The 18,601-nt window shown below is 41.3% G+C and overlaps 1 protein-coding gene across 2 annotated transcripts in view; it reads left to right on the forward strand.

The window, feature by feature from the left end:
- VPS50 (VPS50 subunit of EARP/GARPII complex) overlaps nucleotides 1–18,601 on the forward strand; it is an 80,532-nt gene that overhangs the window by 38,145 nt on the left and 23,786 nt on the right. For both annotated transcript variants that reach the window (XM_014070137.2, XM_087712709.1), the window contains exons 19-20: nucleotides 7,048–7,166; nucleotides 9,744–9,850. In XM_014070137.2, coding sequence (XP_013925612.2) covers nucleotides 7,048–7,166; nucleotides 9,744–9,850 — 226 coding nt within the window. The remainder of the gene's footprint in view (nucleotides 1–7,047; nucleotides 7,167–9,743; nucleotides 9,851–18,601) is intronic.

Genomic DNA, 18,601 nt, shown 5'->3' on the forward strand with positions numbered 1-18,601 from the left:
CACTTCCAACTCCCGTCCCCAGCGACAGGCCCCTCCTAGACAGGCCCCATCCTTCTCCTATAGATCAGGCAGGAACAATCAGAGATTCCAGCCCAGAAAGCCCTTCAAGGACAATTCCAATTGTTCCTTTAAGAGGCAGAAGTGACTGCCTGGAGGATCTCCCAATAGGGGGCGTCTAACGGCCTTCGTGGATCGTTGGGACGACATCACCAATGACGTGTGGGTCAGGTCCACATTCAGATTCGGCCTTCTCCTGGGCTTACGCTCCAGCCCTCCGAACCACTTTGTCCCATGTCCTATCTCCAGGGACCCTCAAAAAAGGCTCCTGGTAGAACAGGCCATTCACCATCTTCTCCAGATTTGGGCCATTCAGTCTGTGCCTCCAGGCCAGGAGAGACGGGGGTTTTACTCTCATCTTTTTATCGTGCCAAAGTCTTCCGGGGGCTGGAGGGCAATTTTTGATCTAAAATTTTTAATTCAATTCGTCAAATACAGGAGATTCAAGATGCACTCTCTCCTATCAATTCTAGAGAGTATTCGCAGACACGATCTCCTCACATCAGTAGACTTGACAGAGGCTTACCTCCACGTGCCCATCCACAAATGGCGCAGGAGGTTTCTCCTCTTTGTCCATGTGGGCCTCCATTTCCAATATCGGGCCCTTCCCTTCGGGCTGTCCTCAGCCCCAAGCCCCAAGGGTTTTCACAAAACTTCTGTCAGTCGTAGCCGCACATCTGCGGGCCAGGCCCATCCGGATCTTATGCTATATCCTCTTGTTGTCCAGGTCACGTACCCCAGGCCCTCAGAGATCTCCAGGACACCCTTCAATCAGGAGAAGAGTCACCATCCCCACTCCTTGCCTGGTGCACCTGGGAACCCTCGTAGATTCATCCCAGGGGAAAATCTTCCTGTCCCAGGACTGCCAGAGCAGTCTCAGGGAGTTAGCCAGAGAGGTACGGAGGAGGCAGCGGGTTCCTCTTCTCCAGCTGTCTCAACTGCTGGAGAAGATGGTCTCCTGTTTCTTTATCGTCCCTTGGGCACGGCTTCACAGCTGCTGCCTCCAGTAGTTTCTTCTGCCGTTCCAGAAGACCAACAGCAGCTATTCCTCAGTGAAGGTCCTCCTGACCCCGGAAGTCTTGTCATCCCTGGAATTGTGGATCTCTCCAGCCATAGCTCAGGGCTCTCTTTTCAGGGACCATCCACGTCTTGTGGTAACAACAGACGCAAGCCTCACGGGCTGGGGAGCTCACTTGGAGGAACAAGTAGCGCAGGGTCTTTGGTCCAATTCAGACCTATCACACAGTATGAATTGGCTAGACTTGAGGGCCATCCATCTATCTCTCCTTCACTTCCAGCCTTTTCTCCAACACTCACATGTGTTGATCTGGATGGACAACACCACGGCCAAGGCGCATGTCAACCGCCAGGGGGGAACGAGAGCTGTCTCTCTCATGGAATCTGCCTTTCAACTAGGCACCTGGGCAGAAGCCAACCTTCTCTCCCTACGTGCCGAACCCATCTCGGGGTCAGACAACACCGCACCAGACTGGCTGAGCCACACAACAATCGACCCAGCAGAGTGGAGCTTGAATCGCCACATATTTCATCAGCTGTCAGCCAGGTATGGGACTCCAGCCTTGGACCGCTTCGCAACATCTGCCAACAAACAGATGCCCAGGTACCTGTCTCGATACACAACACCAGGCACGGAAGGGACAGACGCTCTCAGGTGCAGGTGGCCTCACGGTCTCCTTCCCGCCCTTCCCCCTGATACAGAGAGTGATTTGGAAAATGCTGGAGGAAGAGGCCAAGCTCATCCCGGTCCCCCCAATTGGCCGCGCCGACCATGGTATGCGGAGCTGATCAATCTTTCAGTGGAACCTCAATGGCCCCTGCCAATGATTCCGTCCCTCCTTCATCATGGCTCCATTTACCACCCAGATCTCACTGGCTACGCCTAACTGCTTGGAGGCTGAGCAGGCGGTCCTGAAGGCAGATAACCTTTCCGAGACTGTGATCCATACCATTCAAGCCTCACACTGCCCAGCTACGAATAGGATATACGAATCTACATGGCAGACTTTCGTAACGTGGTGCCTGGGGCAAGGGGAAGACCCATTAAAAGCTGCAGTACCCCAGCTTTTTGAATCCTTGCAGCAGGGTCTTGATAAGGGACTTTCTCCGAATACCTTGCGGCGGCAGGTGGCAGCCCTCTCCTCAGTTCTCTCCCTCCACCTAGATGAGCCCCTCGCATCCTCACGTCCGCAGGTTCCTTAAAGGGGCATCCAATATCTGTCCTCCTGTCATGCACCGATTCTGCTCTTGGGATCTGACCAAGGTCCTCGACTTCTTTACAGAACCGCCCTTTGAGCCCCTCAGGGCAGCAACTCTGCACCACCTCACTCTCAAGACTGCCTTCCTGTTGGCCATAACATCAGCACGGAGGGTGTCAGAGTTGGCGGCCCTCTCCATCTAGGCCGACCTGTGTGTCTTCCACCCAGACCGTGTTGTTCTCCACATTGACCTCACCTTTGTTCCGAAGGTGAATTCAGCATTCCATCGTTTTCTGGATCTCATCCTTCCAAATTTCTGCCCGGCTCCATCTCACAGTGTGGAGCGCAAATGGCACAAACTAGACATCAGGCATGCCCTTAAAACTTACATCACCAAGATGGCTGCCTTCAGACGCAGCAAAGCCCTCTTTGTGTCCTTTCATCCGACCAACAAGGGCCTAAAAACTTCTCCTTCCATGATTCCACGTTGAATCAAATCAGCCATTGCGCAAACTTACATCGTGCATCATCTCCCTCCTCCACAACTCATTCTATGTGCAGTGCAGCCACATCAGCGGCATGGGCGTGACAGGCCTTGGTGGAGGAGATCTGTAAGGCAGCGACCTGGGCTACCCCTAATTCCCTTATCAGACATTACAAGATAGATAGGTATGCATCAGCTGATGCAGCCTTTGGATGGCGAGTGCTCCAACAGGTCCTTCCGTCCTCCAGCTCCTAGGCCAGTCTCATGCCCTCCCAGGGACACGCCAGTTTTGGTAGGTCCCATGCATGACCGCTGTCTCCACCAACGTAGGAGAATGGGGCATTGATTCTTACCTGATACACCCCTTCTTTGGGCAGGTGAGACAGCGGTCATCCCCACCCTAGCATTCTGGCCTACCATACAGTGAGCATTTTTGGTTGAGTCCGGAGAGAAAGCGATTGGTCACACACAGCAGTCTACTAATCTCCTGCGTCAGGAAAAGCGGGAGCATGCCCCGCAGAGCCGATGACATCACTTTGGTAGACTCAGTTCATTAACCCATGCATGACCGCTATCTCCACCTGCCCAGAGAAGGGGCGTATCAGGTAAGAACCAACGCCCCAATTTATTTATGTAACTAAATATTTAAAATTATCTGCCCTCACTTGATACAATTCTTTAATTGCTGGATCTGAATTTGCTTTTTTTGTTTTGTTTTACGTGTATGTACACATACATTTTATCACACAAGTATATGCACCCATTACTACAGTGGACTTGTGGTTAGCTTATGCCAGTCTTCTCTGTACGCTCCAGATATGTTTGAACTATAAGTTCAAAATTTCCAGCCTTCATAGTTGAGGAAAATTGTAGTTCTAACTCTTGAAATTTAAGCTACCTTATGTCACAGCAAATTGTTCACTTAATATGATTTGTAAAAAACTCTTAAGTTTGCTGAAGTCACATCATACTTGTATCAGAAGCATCAAGGCTCTTATGAGTTCAAAGAATTAGATGGTGACATCACTGTTGCCCGGGGACACCCAATAGGGGGGGTCCTTTCATGTCCCAACTGGCATAAAAAACAGGAACTCATCCCTTCCCATGGCAGCATTCTGGTCTTGCACACTGTTTGCTAACCTCCAACCCAGTGTCTGAACCATTTGATCAACTATACTTCCTGTTTGTTTGTTGAAATAAAACAGCAGAACTACCAAGAGTGAAATCATGCCTACTTTATATATGATCCTTCCAAACTGTTGAGAACTTTAACAAATTAATAATTGTATAAACTTGTTTTTGTGCTCCTATAATTTTTGGATAATAAAATTCAAATTCATATTTGTAGTTAACCTTTCTTTTGTTTAATATGAGATCAAAACAACAAATCACTAGAAGGTCCATTAATTGCATCTGTTTCATACAGTAATGTGTTTTTGTATAACCAGGCTTTAGATTGTTTATAGTTGAATGGTGCTATTTTACATACCTTTTGCATTTATTATAGCTTACATGGCTACTTCCCAATTTAAAATAATTAAAATGAGTTCATCCTCAGAGTGATAGAAGAAGTTTGCAACGGGCAATCTTTTGACTTCTAGTTTTTGCAATAAACAATGTTCTGCAAAGAATTATAAAAATGGAAAAATGAATGTGCATATTTTTCTTAAACTTAATTGGATAGTTATTAGCTTTACAATATATGTTTCATCAATCTTACATTTGGATTTCATTTATTTGGAAACATGCATTTTTGTTAAATCATAATTTTTGACAAATTATTACCTCATTTTCTTTAGATCCAAGTTTCAAATGCATATTGGATGTGAGAACTTCCCTTGGCTCTTTTTCCTTTTTGCTCATCATCCATTGTTTTTCTCACTACTGAAAGCTCACATTCAGCATTCAAAAGATGTTAAAATAAAATGCTGATTACAATGTTTGCAAGTCCAATTCTGTTTTCTCTTGCACTTTGGATGGCAATAGAAAGTTTCTCCTAAGATAATATTTAATGCTGATTAAAACAAGTTGTAGAAGCCAGATTTGTGGGAGTGAAAATAAGAAAATGATTTTTTAATCAATCTTTATTTCTTTCTGAAATTTCTAAAAAAAATTGACAGGATATTCTGGCTGAATTAGAATACATTTTCTTAAAAATCAAATAAATTCAATGCTGTGAAATAATGGAAAACAGTAAAATAAGATGCTATAATTTGTATTGCTCTGTATATACATTTATATTCTAAGGGCCACTGAAAGTTTAATGAGATTCTGGATTGTCACAAAGAAACTAAAAACACTTCTGGAAGAAGGCGGGGCTTAGCCGTGAGAAGACAGATTTTCAGGCTATTCCTGAAATTCCTCTATTCCGAAGGAATTGGACAGTTCATTTTTGAACCCAAGCTGTCCCGGAGAGACAGTGAAAGGTTGGAGGAGATCCAGTGACCCCAGAGACGTTCGCAAAGTCCCTTGGGGCTTGGAATTTAACCTCCTTTGCCAATGACTTCTGGATTAGCCATAAGCTAACCGAACTGCAGGTTGCCCCTAAGAATGGCGTGAGTGTTTCCAGCTGGTAAGGTGATTTTATTACTCAGAGAGACACGGTCCGCATAAAAATTTAAGCTAATTGAAACCAAAGAACAGAAGAATCTAGTGGCGAATTGGATCTCTTTATGGGTTTATGGACGGTGGTTACCCTACTTTTTAAATGTTTTAAATGCTACTTACATGGACAAAGGAAAGATTACTTCAACATCATCTCTGACTCTCTGTAAGTGGGCTGTAAACCAATTTACTATAATTTGGCTCCCTACAACTTGACACTTTTATTGCTTGGCTGGGTTGGTCTAAGATCAGATAAGATTGTACAGCTCCCAGCTTGTTTTTACTTGCAAATACCTTAAAACCTCTAAAGGGAAAATACTAACTGCATACAAATATGGCGTCTGTTCAAGTTTCAAATGATTCATTTCAAATGATTTTTTCTGCACTACAAAAGCTATCTGACACGTACGACAGATTTGAAAGAAAGCTGGATTATTTGCTGTTTTAACATCAAAATATGAAGAAAAAAGTGAAAATGTTGAATGTTTAAATGTCCCTGAAATACAAATGAAGGATGTCAGAGATGAAGATTTTCAATTTGCTGACATTCCGGGCATCTGGTTTACCTCTGAGGGAGAAAAAGATGGAACGTTTGAAGGGGGGGGGGCAGCTGCGCAGAAGTTTTACTTTGAAAGACAGAGCGTAGGAGGAATGAGAAGCATTAAAGAATTTATACTTTATGAAATATCATTTGCAAAGCTTTTGATACCACCACTGAGAATTAAAGACAAGCTGAAAAGTGCAATAAATGTAGGACAACGACATTATATGAGAGGCACCTTAAGCAAAAAGGTGCAAAGATCTTCTTGTTTGGACTTGCTCATAAAGACGTTTGGAGAACTTGAGCCACGAATGGCAACAGGATTAAGGAGGTTTTGTTATTGGAGAGACACAGGCTGATAGATGGAAGAATACAATTCAAAATTAGCTAAACCTAATTAATTTTATTTGTAATAGACATAGTTGAATAATAATTGATAATAATAGTAATGTATATAATGTGAAGTTGATATGATAAATAATAATTGGATATGAGAAGGTTAGAAATATTTTTGGACCATATACAAAGGTTATTAATCACAATAATCATCACTATTAAAAAATAAAATAAAACTATATACAGTTAAATGTTAACTAATATGGGGAAAATGTTATGATATACGATATAATTACATAAAGAAAGGAGAATGATAATAAACTATATACATGGAGGATGGAATTTTTGGTATTAAATATTATGGATGTTCAGCTAAAACAGGATATGAGGATTTGATGTTAATGGAGGATTTTATAAACAAGTAAATGAAATGCTAGCATGTGGTTATGGATTAAATCTTTGGCATAGTTAAGGATGAAAGATGTTTAAACAACTGTAGTCAACTAAAAGTGGAGGTATGATGATGTCAATATGGTAAACATTTGAGTTAAGATATTTGAATTAATATGAATTAATGGAAGAGATGCACAAAAACATGTTGTAACCAGCTGATATACTTTTTTATAATATATACCTGTGTTCTTTTTTTTTTTTTGTCCCTGCCTTGTTTTCTGTTTTTTGTCTTTTTTGTGTTTTGATTTTTTTCTCCCACTAGTGTGGGCATGTGTTGTTTATGTAACAAAAATAATTTTTTTAAATAATAATTTAAAAAAAAGAAACTAAAAACACTTCTGATTTGTTCTTGATAGTATGAATCGGATGAACAAGAAAAGAGCGCTTATCAAGAATATGATAGTGACAGTGATGTTCCTGAAGAACTGAAACGGGACTATGTTGATGAACAGACTGGAGATGCTCCAGTAAAAAGGTACTTTGAGCATACATATTTTACAATTTGTTCTATTCTTGAGAATTTGTTAATCCCTTCAACATTACTAACATTCCAAAAGGAAGGACATTTTTTTTCTCCTAATGCATGAGGCTTGAACCTGGGCTGTTACCTTTCCAACTGAGAAGCCCAGCGTGCTGAGCCTGTTTAAGATATTTTGGGTCATTTGCCAGAGTAATTGAAAATCCCTGCTAAATGGTCAAATATTTCACTTGCCTAGAATTTTATGACACGTAATGATCAAGTAAATATTTCCTACAGTTCACAAGCATGGACAGGAGTATGATACCTGTATACCACAGGTGTCAAACTCGATCATATCACAACATATTTTGTTTTTGCAAAGCCAGTGTGGGCATGGCCTGCGCATGAAGCATCCGGCCATCAGGCTGCCAGTTTGACACCCCTGTCTCATACCATTATTCCTCAAATAGTATTTCAAGGTAGTCCTTGCTTCTGCCTTGTCTAGGGACTGTTCTAAATTACAGTGTGTTAAAAAAGATTAAGCTGTACAATCAAACTTCATATTTCTGACTGTTTCAGAGTCCTTCAATCACATGATCACCATTTCTCTGCTTCACAACTGACTTGTGACAAGCAATTTAGAGAAAACAGAAGTAAACTTCTAAGGTGTGGTCATGTGATGTTTCTCTTAACGACTGCAGTGAGAGAGTAAGCTCATTGGGCTAACATGATTTTCCACTTAGTGACCATGGTGCTGAGTTGTCGGTTTCAATTGTTATCACTAGGTGAAGACTATTCTATTTAAGAAATGCTGCCTTCGATTCAGGAGATAATATATCAAGGTTATTAATTATGATCACCTATTCTCCATGACCTTAAAGCCTCTTTTTGAATTGCGCTCAGTTCCCCTGTTGAGATTATGGACACATCCGTGTGGTTTTCTTGGCAACAATAAGCTATTGCCATTTTCTGGGATGTATTTTGAGTTGCAAGCCTGTGATTTTCTGTGATCTCACAAATCAAATCCAAGCCAGTCTGATTAACGTTTTGAAATCAGTGCTGGTTAGGTAGAAAGAAGTTAGGCAGACTTCTGGTTTAGGATTGTTAAAACTAATGGCCATCACAACACTATTGTAAATCACAACACTATTGTAAAAAAATTTGGGCCCTGAGGTCCTTGACTTCTAATGACGGTGAGCACATGCTGTGTTGTCTTAGGCAGCTAAAATGTCTTGACTTTGACATTAGGTATATCTTCAGTGGAGAGAGAAAGAAATCCTCTAATTGGAAAGAAGCTACCTAACTTTTTAAGCATCTGTAACACTAAATGCCCCCCGTGTAAAGATTTGTTTTCTTGTAACACTCCTTGTTTTCAAAATTAGTGAAATTTAATTGTAAGGCATTATTGATTTGTACTCAGGGTCAATACACAACCTTTATTGTGAAAACCAATAAGCCTGTTCTTTCTAGTCCTAACAATACTTATTATACAGAATAATAAAACACTATAAATTCCCTATAAAATTAAATTGTTACCTGCTGCATTTTATAATCCAAAGAGTAAAGTGAAAGAGGATGACAATGAATAGATCCTAAAAGCAGTTTTAAGGAATTGCTATGTTACTCCAGCAATTGTTTTCATTTGAATATGAAATAAAATGCAAGTAGGCAAGGTATTATAATTTTCTCATGTTTAATAAAATTAAATGATTGAAATTAAATTTCCAAGATGTCAGAACAAAAGCAATGAAAATATATTAAAATACAAACACATTATTTTCAACTTCATTTTATATTGTAAGAATTGTATTAAATTTTTAACCCAGTACAATTAATTATACAGGTAGTTCAAGTAATAATATAAATGATAATACTGAAAGCAAAACTAATATATTACATTTCATTTAACTACTCTTAAGAAAGTTACATACCTAAAAGAATAAAGACTAAACTTAAAATAATAACTAAAATTTTAAACTCGAACAAACTTTAATATCTACTGTTTGGTTAAACTGAAGTAGAAATACATTAAAAAAGGAAAGGGAAAAAAAACCCCAACCAAACAAGGAAGAAAAAAATAAATGAATTTCTGAAATGTGTTAGAGAAAAAAAATATTTCTTTGGTTTTTCTTTTACCTTCCTCCCTTCCCCCCCCCCCCCCGCCCACACACAAACCCACACTTTTTCAACACAGTATTTATTAGATGTCTCTGATTTAAGGTTTTTTTAATACGCAAGATGCATAAGCTGTTTCCAATATAGTCACAGGTTGCTAGTTTGATATAACTAGAATCTTTATTGTTATTGTACTTAAATACAACGAAATATAGAACAGGAATGTCAAATTTGTGTCATTACAGCAGCGTCATGTGATGTATCATGACTTTTTCCCCCTTCACTAAACCGTGTGTGGCTGTGGCATGACGCATCTGGCCTGTGGGCCGCAGGTTTGGCAGCTCTGATATAGAATATAGATACGGAAAATATATAATACTGTTTGCTGACATAAAATGAAAGAATATTTATTTTTCTGATACTTTTGAGCATTTTCCTGGATATCTGTGTATTTAACAATTAATATCCTTAATCTAGTGTTTCTCGAGAAACTCTGAGGACCAGGAAGAGATCAGATTATTGCCTCAACAAGGTGAATGCCCCAATTTTAACCAACACTACACTTAATGTAATTAGGCTTGTTGGTAAGTGAATTTTGGATTTTTATTTTTAAATATACACTGTGTTTGATTTATCTTACATATATTTTTAAGACTGGAACTTAAGCTTTATTAGGAAAAAAGTTTTTATCAAAAGTCTCTCTGATAGTCTGGAACGGTATTTGTCTGGAACGGTATAGGGTTTCCTGCCTAGGCAGGGGGTTGGAGTAGAAGACCTTCAAGGTCCCTTCCAACTCTGCTATTGTATTGTATTGTCTCCACACACTCATGAAAATATATCAAGTGTTTCTTGGGCAACAGAACAAACAATGCAAAAATACAAGGATGGTTCATTTCAACTGTATAATAATTATCACAAAAGATATGTACGAACATATAATATTTCATTGTGTGGGGGGTGTATTTTCTTAATCTTTATTATTATATTATAACATACCAGATATATATATGGAATATTAGATATGTAGAGAAACACATACATTGAAATCTATAAACATAAATAAAAACTTAGCATATAATAATGTAATAGAGGCACAGAATAAAGCAACCTGGGAGGATTCATTTTATTATTGTGGCATTTAAAAAAATATCCACCAGCACATATCCCATGTGGGAATGCTCTGTGAGATCTTCCGTCTGCAAAATTCTGGGAGCTGAAGTCCACATATCTTGAGATTGCCAAGGTTGAAAGACAGTGATCCATTCCTGTGCCAAGCTTATTTGTTGCTTCTTCCATCCAATCAGGATACTAATGTATTATCCTAGTCTGTCTGCATTTTTTTTTCTATTTGTCTCATTTATGAGTGATCAATCTTGGTAATTAGTATTGTTCTTTTGTATTTTTTGTGTTTCTTTTTACTGAGAGGTTTTGGAGGTATGTGTTTGGCATACATAACAAAGATTACATTTGTGTGTATGTTTAAAAAAACCATGGTTCTTGAACCTCAGGTTTGAACTACTCCCATTTTTCTGTTTTAGAAACCACAGTGTGCCCAGCCTCTTGGTGGTTGTTGGCTCTTATGAGTCTCTATTATCTGCAGCTTTGATCTGGGGATTAGGAAACAAAAACTCTGTCTTCTGTCATTCACCCTCAACTCCAGGTTAAAAAAGAGGAGTGCTGAGACTGGGGGGGCGGGAATTACCTCCTCCTCCGAAGGCATTGAATTTTGCCTCAGTCTCACCTTCCAGGTGATGGCACTATTGCTTTGGAAGTACAGGCCATAATTTTCTTTTCTTTTTGTTTTATGAACAAATCTTTTATTTTAATCAGAGCTGAATTGGAAGTAAGCTCACAACAGATAGTTTCTGTCTGGAAGTAATATTCTTATGTGTAGGAAAAGTATCTATAAACTTTTTAGAACTGCATTATATGTTACATGGAGTTCCGGTCAGGAGAGGTTAATATGGCAATATCTTATTGCAATATTTTAACAGAATCAATGATGTGTTAAACAGATATGTGTTACAAGGAAACTTTAAATAGTTTGGTTGCTCTGCTTGCTACTTAATCTTTGTTAAGATGTAAGAGGTGATCCTTGGAGAATTTGCTACTTCTGGATGTGCGTCAATATAATCCCTGATGAAACAAAATTTGCTTCAGTATTTAAGGAGATTTTTCATAACAATCCTCAATCAAGTGATCCTACTGACTCATTAGTTTATAATTTAAATGAATTTTTATCATATGGACATAAGGGAACGTAATTAAATTGTTTTCCACAGAACCTTATTTTTATGCATTTTCTGCCTGTAGCACTGTTTTCCCTGAGCTCTTTTTGATATTGCATTATGCGTGGAGAAAATCTATATTGGTTAGCCTTACCTAAAAGCATGCGTTGTAATTCTTCATAATCTTCTGGGATTTTGCCATAATAAATTAATAAATTTTTCCAATACTCATGGCCAAACTCTTAGTATCTAATAATCTGTTGTTATATTTGCTTGTTTAAACACTATGCAGAATTGTCTTTGTAAAACTTGATAAGAGATTTTAGTCAACTTTAGTGGATCTTGTCATATATAAAATAATTCAGGAGTTTGAAATAAGAAAAATAAGGAAAAAAATCCTAAATCCAGCCCACAAATTGTTCATTTTTAATTATTTGCAATTATTTACTTCTATAAAAAGTATCCCTAGATAGCCTGGCAGGTATGTTGCTGAAGTTTTCAGCCTGGCTTTTAAATATTATGGTAGTTTGGGTGTAAGAACCTGGACCTAGCACAGAATAGAGATGCACATCATTTTTGAAAAGCTATGTATGAATGTGAATAACTTCTCCAGAATAAAATAGGATATGAAATATGGAAATAATAAAAACAAGTACCCCTGAGTTATATGAATAGAAATATAAGATTTGGATTCATCTCGTACTTTTGTATGTTCATCTTGAGCCTAAAAGTACATAACCCTATATTGGGAATTCTGTACTGCACCTACTTTATATGATATTAATATTCAAAAGCTATATGGATTGATCTGTTTTAACAGCTTTTCAGCATGATGCCAAATTAGTGCTGACCTAATTTTGGGTGGGACAAAGAGGGAGAGATTATTTTGTTAAGTGGAACTGCAGTTGAAAATCAGTATCTCTGGGTGATTTGTCGTCCTAGCAATAGGGAAAAATTGATATCCTCAGTTAGAATCAATGTACCAGATGGGACAGTTCTTCCCGACTAAGGTACTTAAGGCATAAGCAATCTCGGACTTCCAAGTTTAAACTCACATTATGAAACAATATAGTGGATGGCTGTTAGTTTTCACTTGCCAACTGCAGTTGCAGTTCCCAGGTAATTTTCAGGGGTTAGCACCGTAGAGAGCGAATTGCTATATACCTTAATAGTGATCAGGGCAAGAATCACTGTGAGGTCCTTGCTGCTCTCTAAGCTTGGTTATTTTCATATAGACATTTCATTACTCAAACTAGGTAACATCATCAGTCCTGGTAGAGAGTAGGGTTTCCTCTCATTTTGTATTCTAGTGGCTTATCCTGTCTGTTGGTGAGGGTGGTCTTGGTAGTTCTTTGCTTGGCCTGTTTACTGTTAGCCCAGAGCACCAAGTTCCCCCTAATTCAACCCTGCACTACAAATACTCTAAGGCAAGAGTCCTCAAACTATGGCCCGCGGACCGGATATGGCCTGCCAGTCATTAATCCGGCTTACGCAGGAGCATGAGGCTGCCCCGCCCACATCGCTCCACCTACCTGCTGGCCCCCACCTGCCTTCTAGAGACCCTGGAGGCCAAAAACGCACCTGTTTTGGGTAGGCCGGGAGGCCAGAAACAGGATGTGTGGAGGCCTCAAGAGGTCAAACATGGGCCCATTTATGGTCTCCCCAGCCACAGAGGGAGGGAGGGAGGGAGGGAGAAGGAAAAAGACACACACACACACACACACACACACACACACACAAAACAGAAGTCCCTCATACACACCCCAAGGCAGCCACATCTCTTCACTAACCTGCTTTCCATCCCCAGGAGCAAAACAAATTGAAGTTTAATTTGTGAGTATTGTTTGGACTGCTAAATTGGCCATGCCCAGTCACATGACCACCTAGCCATGCCCACACAGCTGAGGACCCCTGCTCTAATGGCATTAATCACCTTTAGTAAATCCCTACTCCCTGTGAGGCTGCAACTAATACCTTGAGTCAGAGCTAGGGGAAAGCCCTTAAGACACAGATTCCATATGTGTATCCAGCTATCGCTGGGAGTCTAGGGGCACAAATGAGACACAACCTGTTCCTTTGTGGAAAATACCCCAATCTGAGATATATTTGGAGTCAGCAAAGAGTTAGATCATCTTTGAACCAATAACAGTCCTTTTTAATTAGGATTCAGCTTCATTATATTCTATCTCATCCAGGCTCTCACAGCTTCTGGGTCATATTTTCCATGATATTTCCAGCCCAGCCTAGCCCAGAATAATGGTGTTTAGCTTGGTAAGCTAATGATGCCTCATCCCAATATGGTTGATAACTTCCCACATCAGGCTTACATAGATATTAGAGGGGAGAGAATCGGTCTCAGCAAAACTTTACAAGGGAATGACTTTTGAACCATTATTGTAGTTCTGTCCATTTAGGAAGGATTGGAATCATTGGAGATAAATGGGTAGGTTGAACTTGTAATTCCCCAAACTTTGAGTGAAGCTTCCAGAATCTCTAAAAAAACTATAACTTTTAACCTGACAGAATGGGGAAAGTAATTAAATTCATAGAGAGGAAAGACATTGCGTTCAGTTAACTGAATTTAACTTTTTTCTTCCACTCAATCGTATCTGATTCTCAGAAACTTCCTGGACAAGTCGCTGCAGTTTTCTTGACACGGTTTTCCAGAAATGTCTTTCCATTGCCATCTTCTTAGGGCTTAGAGAAAATGACTGGTTCAAGATCACCAAGCTGGCTTTGTCTAAGATTGGACTAGAATGTAGGGTCTCCTGGTTTGTAGCCTGATTCCTTCACTACTACTACAAACTGGCTCTCAATATAAATTTAATTATATTAAAAAAATAACATATTTCACATTTAGCTTGACAATACCCACTATTTTCCCTTTGCTCTATCAGTATTTCAGAGTGCAGTTTTTAGCATGTTACCAAAGGCTGCTGCAGGTAGGATTCAGCTAAGAAAAAGTTGTTTATCCCTGTTTTAATGAAGTAATTTTTAAAAAGGTTTCCCAAAGTAGAATATATGAGTTAATGGAATGTTTACTACAATTAATCCTGTGGTGTCAATTAATTTGTTTGGTTAGATTTCTGTGGTGGCATTCTGTTTAACTTCTACTGTTTTGTATTGAGAAATTGCTAATTGGCATGCCCGCAGAGCTTTTAACTGTGTGAAATACCGTATTTGAACTTGTGAAACTTTGTTTTCATTCTCATAGTAATAGTCTAAAGCAAATAAAGATGAAAAATGGCAAAACTGTGCTTTCATGTATTAACCAACTTTAGTTTGAAAATGAAGGGTATATCTTGATGAAGGCCTTGGAGTAAAAAGCAGGGATATCCCAAAGGAATCTTGGAAAGTGTGCAAACAGAGGCTTCCAAGATGAGGATTTTGTTTGTTTGTTTAGAATTTCAATTTTCACTGACACATTTTTGAAGCCATGATTAATTTACAAGATCTCTGTCTGTCTGCCTCTCTCTCTCTCTCTCTCTCTCTCTCTCTCTCTCTCTCTCTCACTCACACACACACACACACACACACACTCACACACACACACACACACACACACACACACACACACACACGATTTGGCTCATGGTATATCCTGCTTCTCCATAAGCCATTTTGGATAACCTTATCTTGAATTGTTCTCAATGATGGGGAGCGGGAGGTGCTATCGTCAATCCTGATTGGTTCATAGACTGAGAGAAAGTGTTGCAGCCACCCCTCTACTCCTTCTGCCCAGTTCCTCTTAGTGTATGGTCTGAATAGGCTGTTAGTTTCTTAGCTAGTGCAGGAATTGCGATTTTCATCTTTTAAGAACCAAAAAAATTCAATTAAATTGGCTTATTTCTAGATTGAGTTTCCAAATTAATATAACTGTAGCTGTGATCAAAGGGGTGCCGGGCATTGCTCCTGCCTTGCAGAGGCGCCAGATCCCCATTCGGCTTTAATCTGGCAGCCTGGAACTCCATGTGGAGAGACTAGAGGTAAGAGGATGGCTGGCTTCCCAATTAGCACTTGCATGGCTGTAGCCCCGTATATCGGGAAAAGCCGCTTTTTAAAAAGTATCTTTCTGATGCGATTTCTTTCTCCTTCCCTTTCAACGAGCCAGTCAGCCACTACTCCACCTCAACAAAGTTCGCTGGCCACCTAGCATCGTGCTCGTTGCTGGCTTAGTTGACTCCTTGGCAGGGATTGCTCCAGAGTGCAACTCATTTGAACACGCAGTCTCTCACCATTTCTAGCAAAGCGGGAGGCCTTAATTGAACCAGGTGGCCATTTTGAGTGCCAAATAGTGGGTGATGGCCATTTTGTTTTCAGCCATGAGGGTTAACAATAGAGGCCCAATCCTCACCAGGCACCTGGAAATTGACAAACAGATTAGTGTCACCTGCCCTTAATCAGCGAGAGTGGGAAGGAGAGACACATTGCACAGATTAACTCCGCAGGGTGTGCAGTAGCATGCAGCATATCTGAACAGTTTGGTTAATGGCGGCCAGATCTGAGAACCTCTCTGACCATAAGGGAATGGAGGAAGCTTCCCCCAGGCCTAGCACCAGGCCTAAGGCCACTAGACCATCATCAGCACAATGACATTCCAGGGCCACGCAACCTGACAAGCAGCACAGACAGCAGGCCCCTGAAAAACATGTGGTCCGGGCTGAATGTCTGCTGCAGGCTCAATAGGAGTGTGATTCCAGGTCTCCTTCCAGGGCTTCCAGTCCTGAGTCTTCCCAAGCTCCATTTCCTGTCGTGTGTGTGTGTGTGTGTGTGTGTGTGTGTGTGTGTGTGTGTGTGTGATTTTAGAATGGATGTTTCCCCTTCCCCCTCTGTTTTGCCCAGAACTATCAGGGGATGATGGGGAATCCTCTTGAGGAGTCCTCGCATGACTTTTTGGTTCCACACCGGTCTTAGCACCCCAATCTGATCTCCCTGTGGTAGAGGACCTGGATGAGGATTATGAGGCCTTGAAGATTTTATCACCCAATATTCAGAAATTGATTGCCTCAGCAATATCACATGGCATAGCTTCAGGCATGAAGCATCAAAACAAGCAGGATCAGGCCCCCCAAAAGACCCAGATCCAGTAGCATTACTACTACAGTGGACAAACCAAGAGAAGCAGTTCCCCAACCAGTTGAGGATGATAGGCTTGGGTCACCCTCCTTAGCCAGTGAGGGTTCAGTAACGGGAGGACCCCTTATGGAGGTTGGTGATGTCAGATGATAAGGATCCTGGGAAGCCAGACACCCCAGCCTTTGCTGGCCTCTTCCAGCCTTCCCTATTTAAACAACTTTTAGGCAAGGCCAAATCTATAACCAAACTGGGCAACAGCGCTGAAGCATCTGCTTCGACCACCCGAAAAGATTTAATGCAACATATGTTTGCTAAGACTACCTTGGACAAGGAGGAGGTTCCAGCCCCATCTCTCTTTCTTGAGGTAATTAAAAAACAGTGATGCCACTCTTGACTCGGTTAAATTTGCATCTCGAGCTTTGTCTGCCTCTGTAGCATCCAGATGTTTTCTGTGGCTGAAAAACTGACAGGCAGATAACAAATTGAAATTCCATCTGGCATCTGCACCATACGGGGGAGTGGTAATAGACTCTAGGGAGGGGTGGTTTTCCTGTCACAGGACTGCAAGTCTAAGCTACAACAATTAGTATGGAGGATATGTTTCTGGTGGATGATCCCTAGAGTAGACCTTTCACTTCTTTTAGGCACAATGATATCGTGCAAGGAATAGTTCCCTGGGTGCTTCTTCATGCCAGGACATTGCAGTGGGCCTTAATCCCATATCAAAGAGAGATGATGAGCAACTCATCTTTGGCTATTCCAGTGTCTCCACAGGTCTGCCTGTTGCTCTGGTGGTGGCTCTCGGGCAGCACTCAACTGGGGGGGTCACAGTTCAGAGAGCCGACGAGGGTAACCATGACTACAGATGCAGGTCTTACAGCTGGGGTGCGTTGATAGGCTCAAAGATGATGCAGGGACGCAGGTCTGCCACAGATCTACATCACAACATAAACTATCTAGAGCTCAAGGTGGCCCGTCTGGCCTTACATCACTTCCAGCGGGACTTGCAACACAAGCACATGTTACTTCTCACTGACAACATCACCACAGAGGCTCATGTGAACTGGCAAGGTGGGGCTCACTCCAAAGCTCTGTGGACAGAGGCACACAGACTCATTTCATGGGTGGAGACATGTGGTCTTGATCATAGCATACCACATTTCCAGGACTGCCAATCACCAGACAGATTGGCTCAGTCAAGCCACGGTGGACTACGGGGAGTGGCAGCTCTATCGGAATCTTTTTCACTGCATCTGCCGCAGATTCAAGACGCCGGTGATCGACCTCTTTGCGACCCCGGCAAATACACAGCCTCCATGATTTGTCAGCAGATGCCAAGTGCGAGAGACCAAGGACATGGGTGCTCTGAGATGCAGGTGGCCATCAGGGCCTCTTATATGCCTTTCCCCCCCTTGCTCTTCTTCCAGGGACTATCAGGAAGATAATGTCAGAGGGGCCAAGTTAATTCTACTAGCGCCAGACTGGCCCAGGAGACCGTAGTATGCGGACCTAATCCAGCTGTCTGCATCTCCTCCTTGGAGGATTCCCAGGGAGGAGATCTGTCTGTGCCAGGGGTCTTGATTCACCCTGAGTCCCAGTGGCTTCAAGCTGGCACTTGAAAGGAGCATTCTAAGCAAGGCGAATGTTTCATCTCCACCTTGGAGGCATCCAGACAACCATCGACCACCAGGATATACAATGCCACATGGTCGGTGTTTGTCAGGCGGTGCAAATTGGCGTCCATTGTTCCATCGAACGCCTCCGTACCTCAGGTTTTAGATTTTTTGCAAGACGGTTTAGACAGGGGCCTTGCCCACAATACTTTGCGCTGCCAAATTGCTGTGGTTTCTACCATTCTACTGGGGGAGGGTCAGGTCCCTTTGTCACACTTCCCTATAATCAAGAGGTTCTTAAAAGGGGCAGCCAATCTTTCCCCTCCTGTTGTATATAGGTTCCCTACATGGGACTTGGCTTTGGTACTACAGGCAATGTCAGAATCACCCTTTGAACCCATACGCACAATCTCTTTTC

The sequence above is a fragment of the Thamnophis sirtalis genome, unplaced genomic scaffold (genome assembly GCF_051295495.1).
Source record: "Thamnophis sirtalis isolate CommonGarterSnake01/CBP01778 unplaced genomic scaffold, rThaSir2_p1.2 scaffold_4, whole genome shotgun sequence".
NCBI classification, from domain to species: Eukaryota; Metazoa; Chordata; class Lepidosauria; order Squamata; family Natricidae; genus Thamnophis; species Thamnophis sirtalis.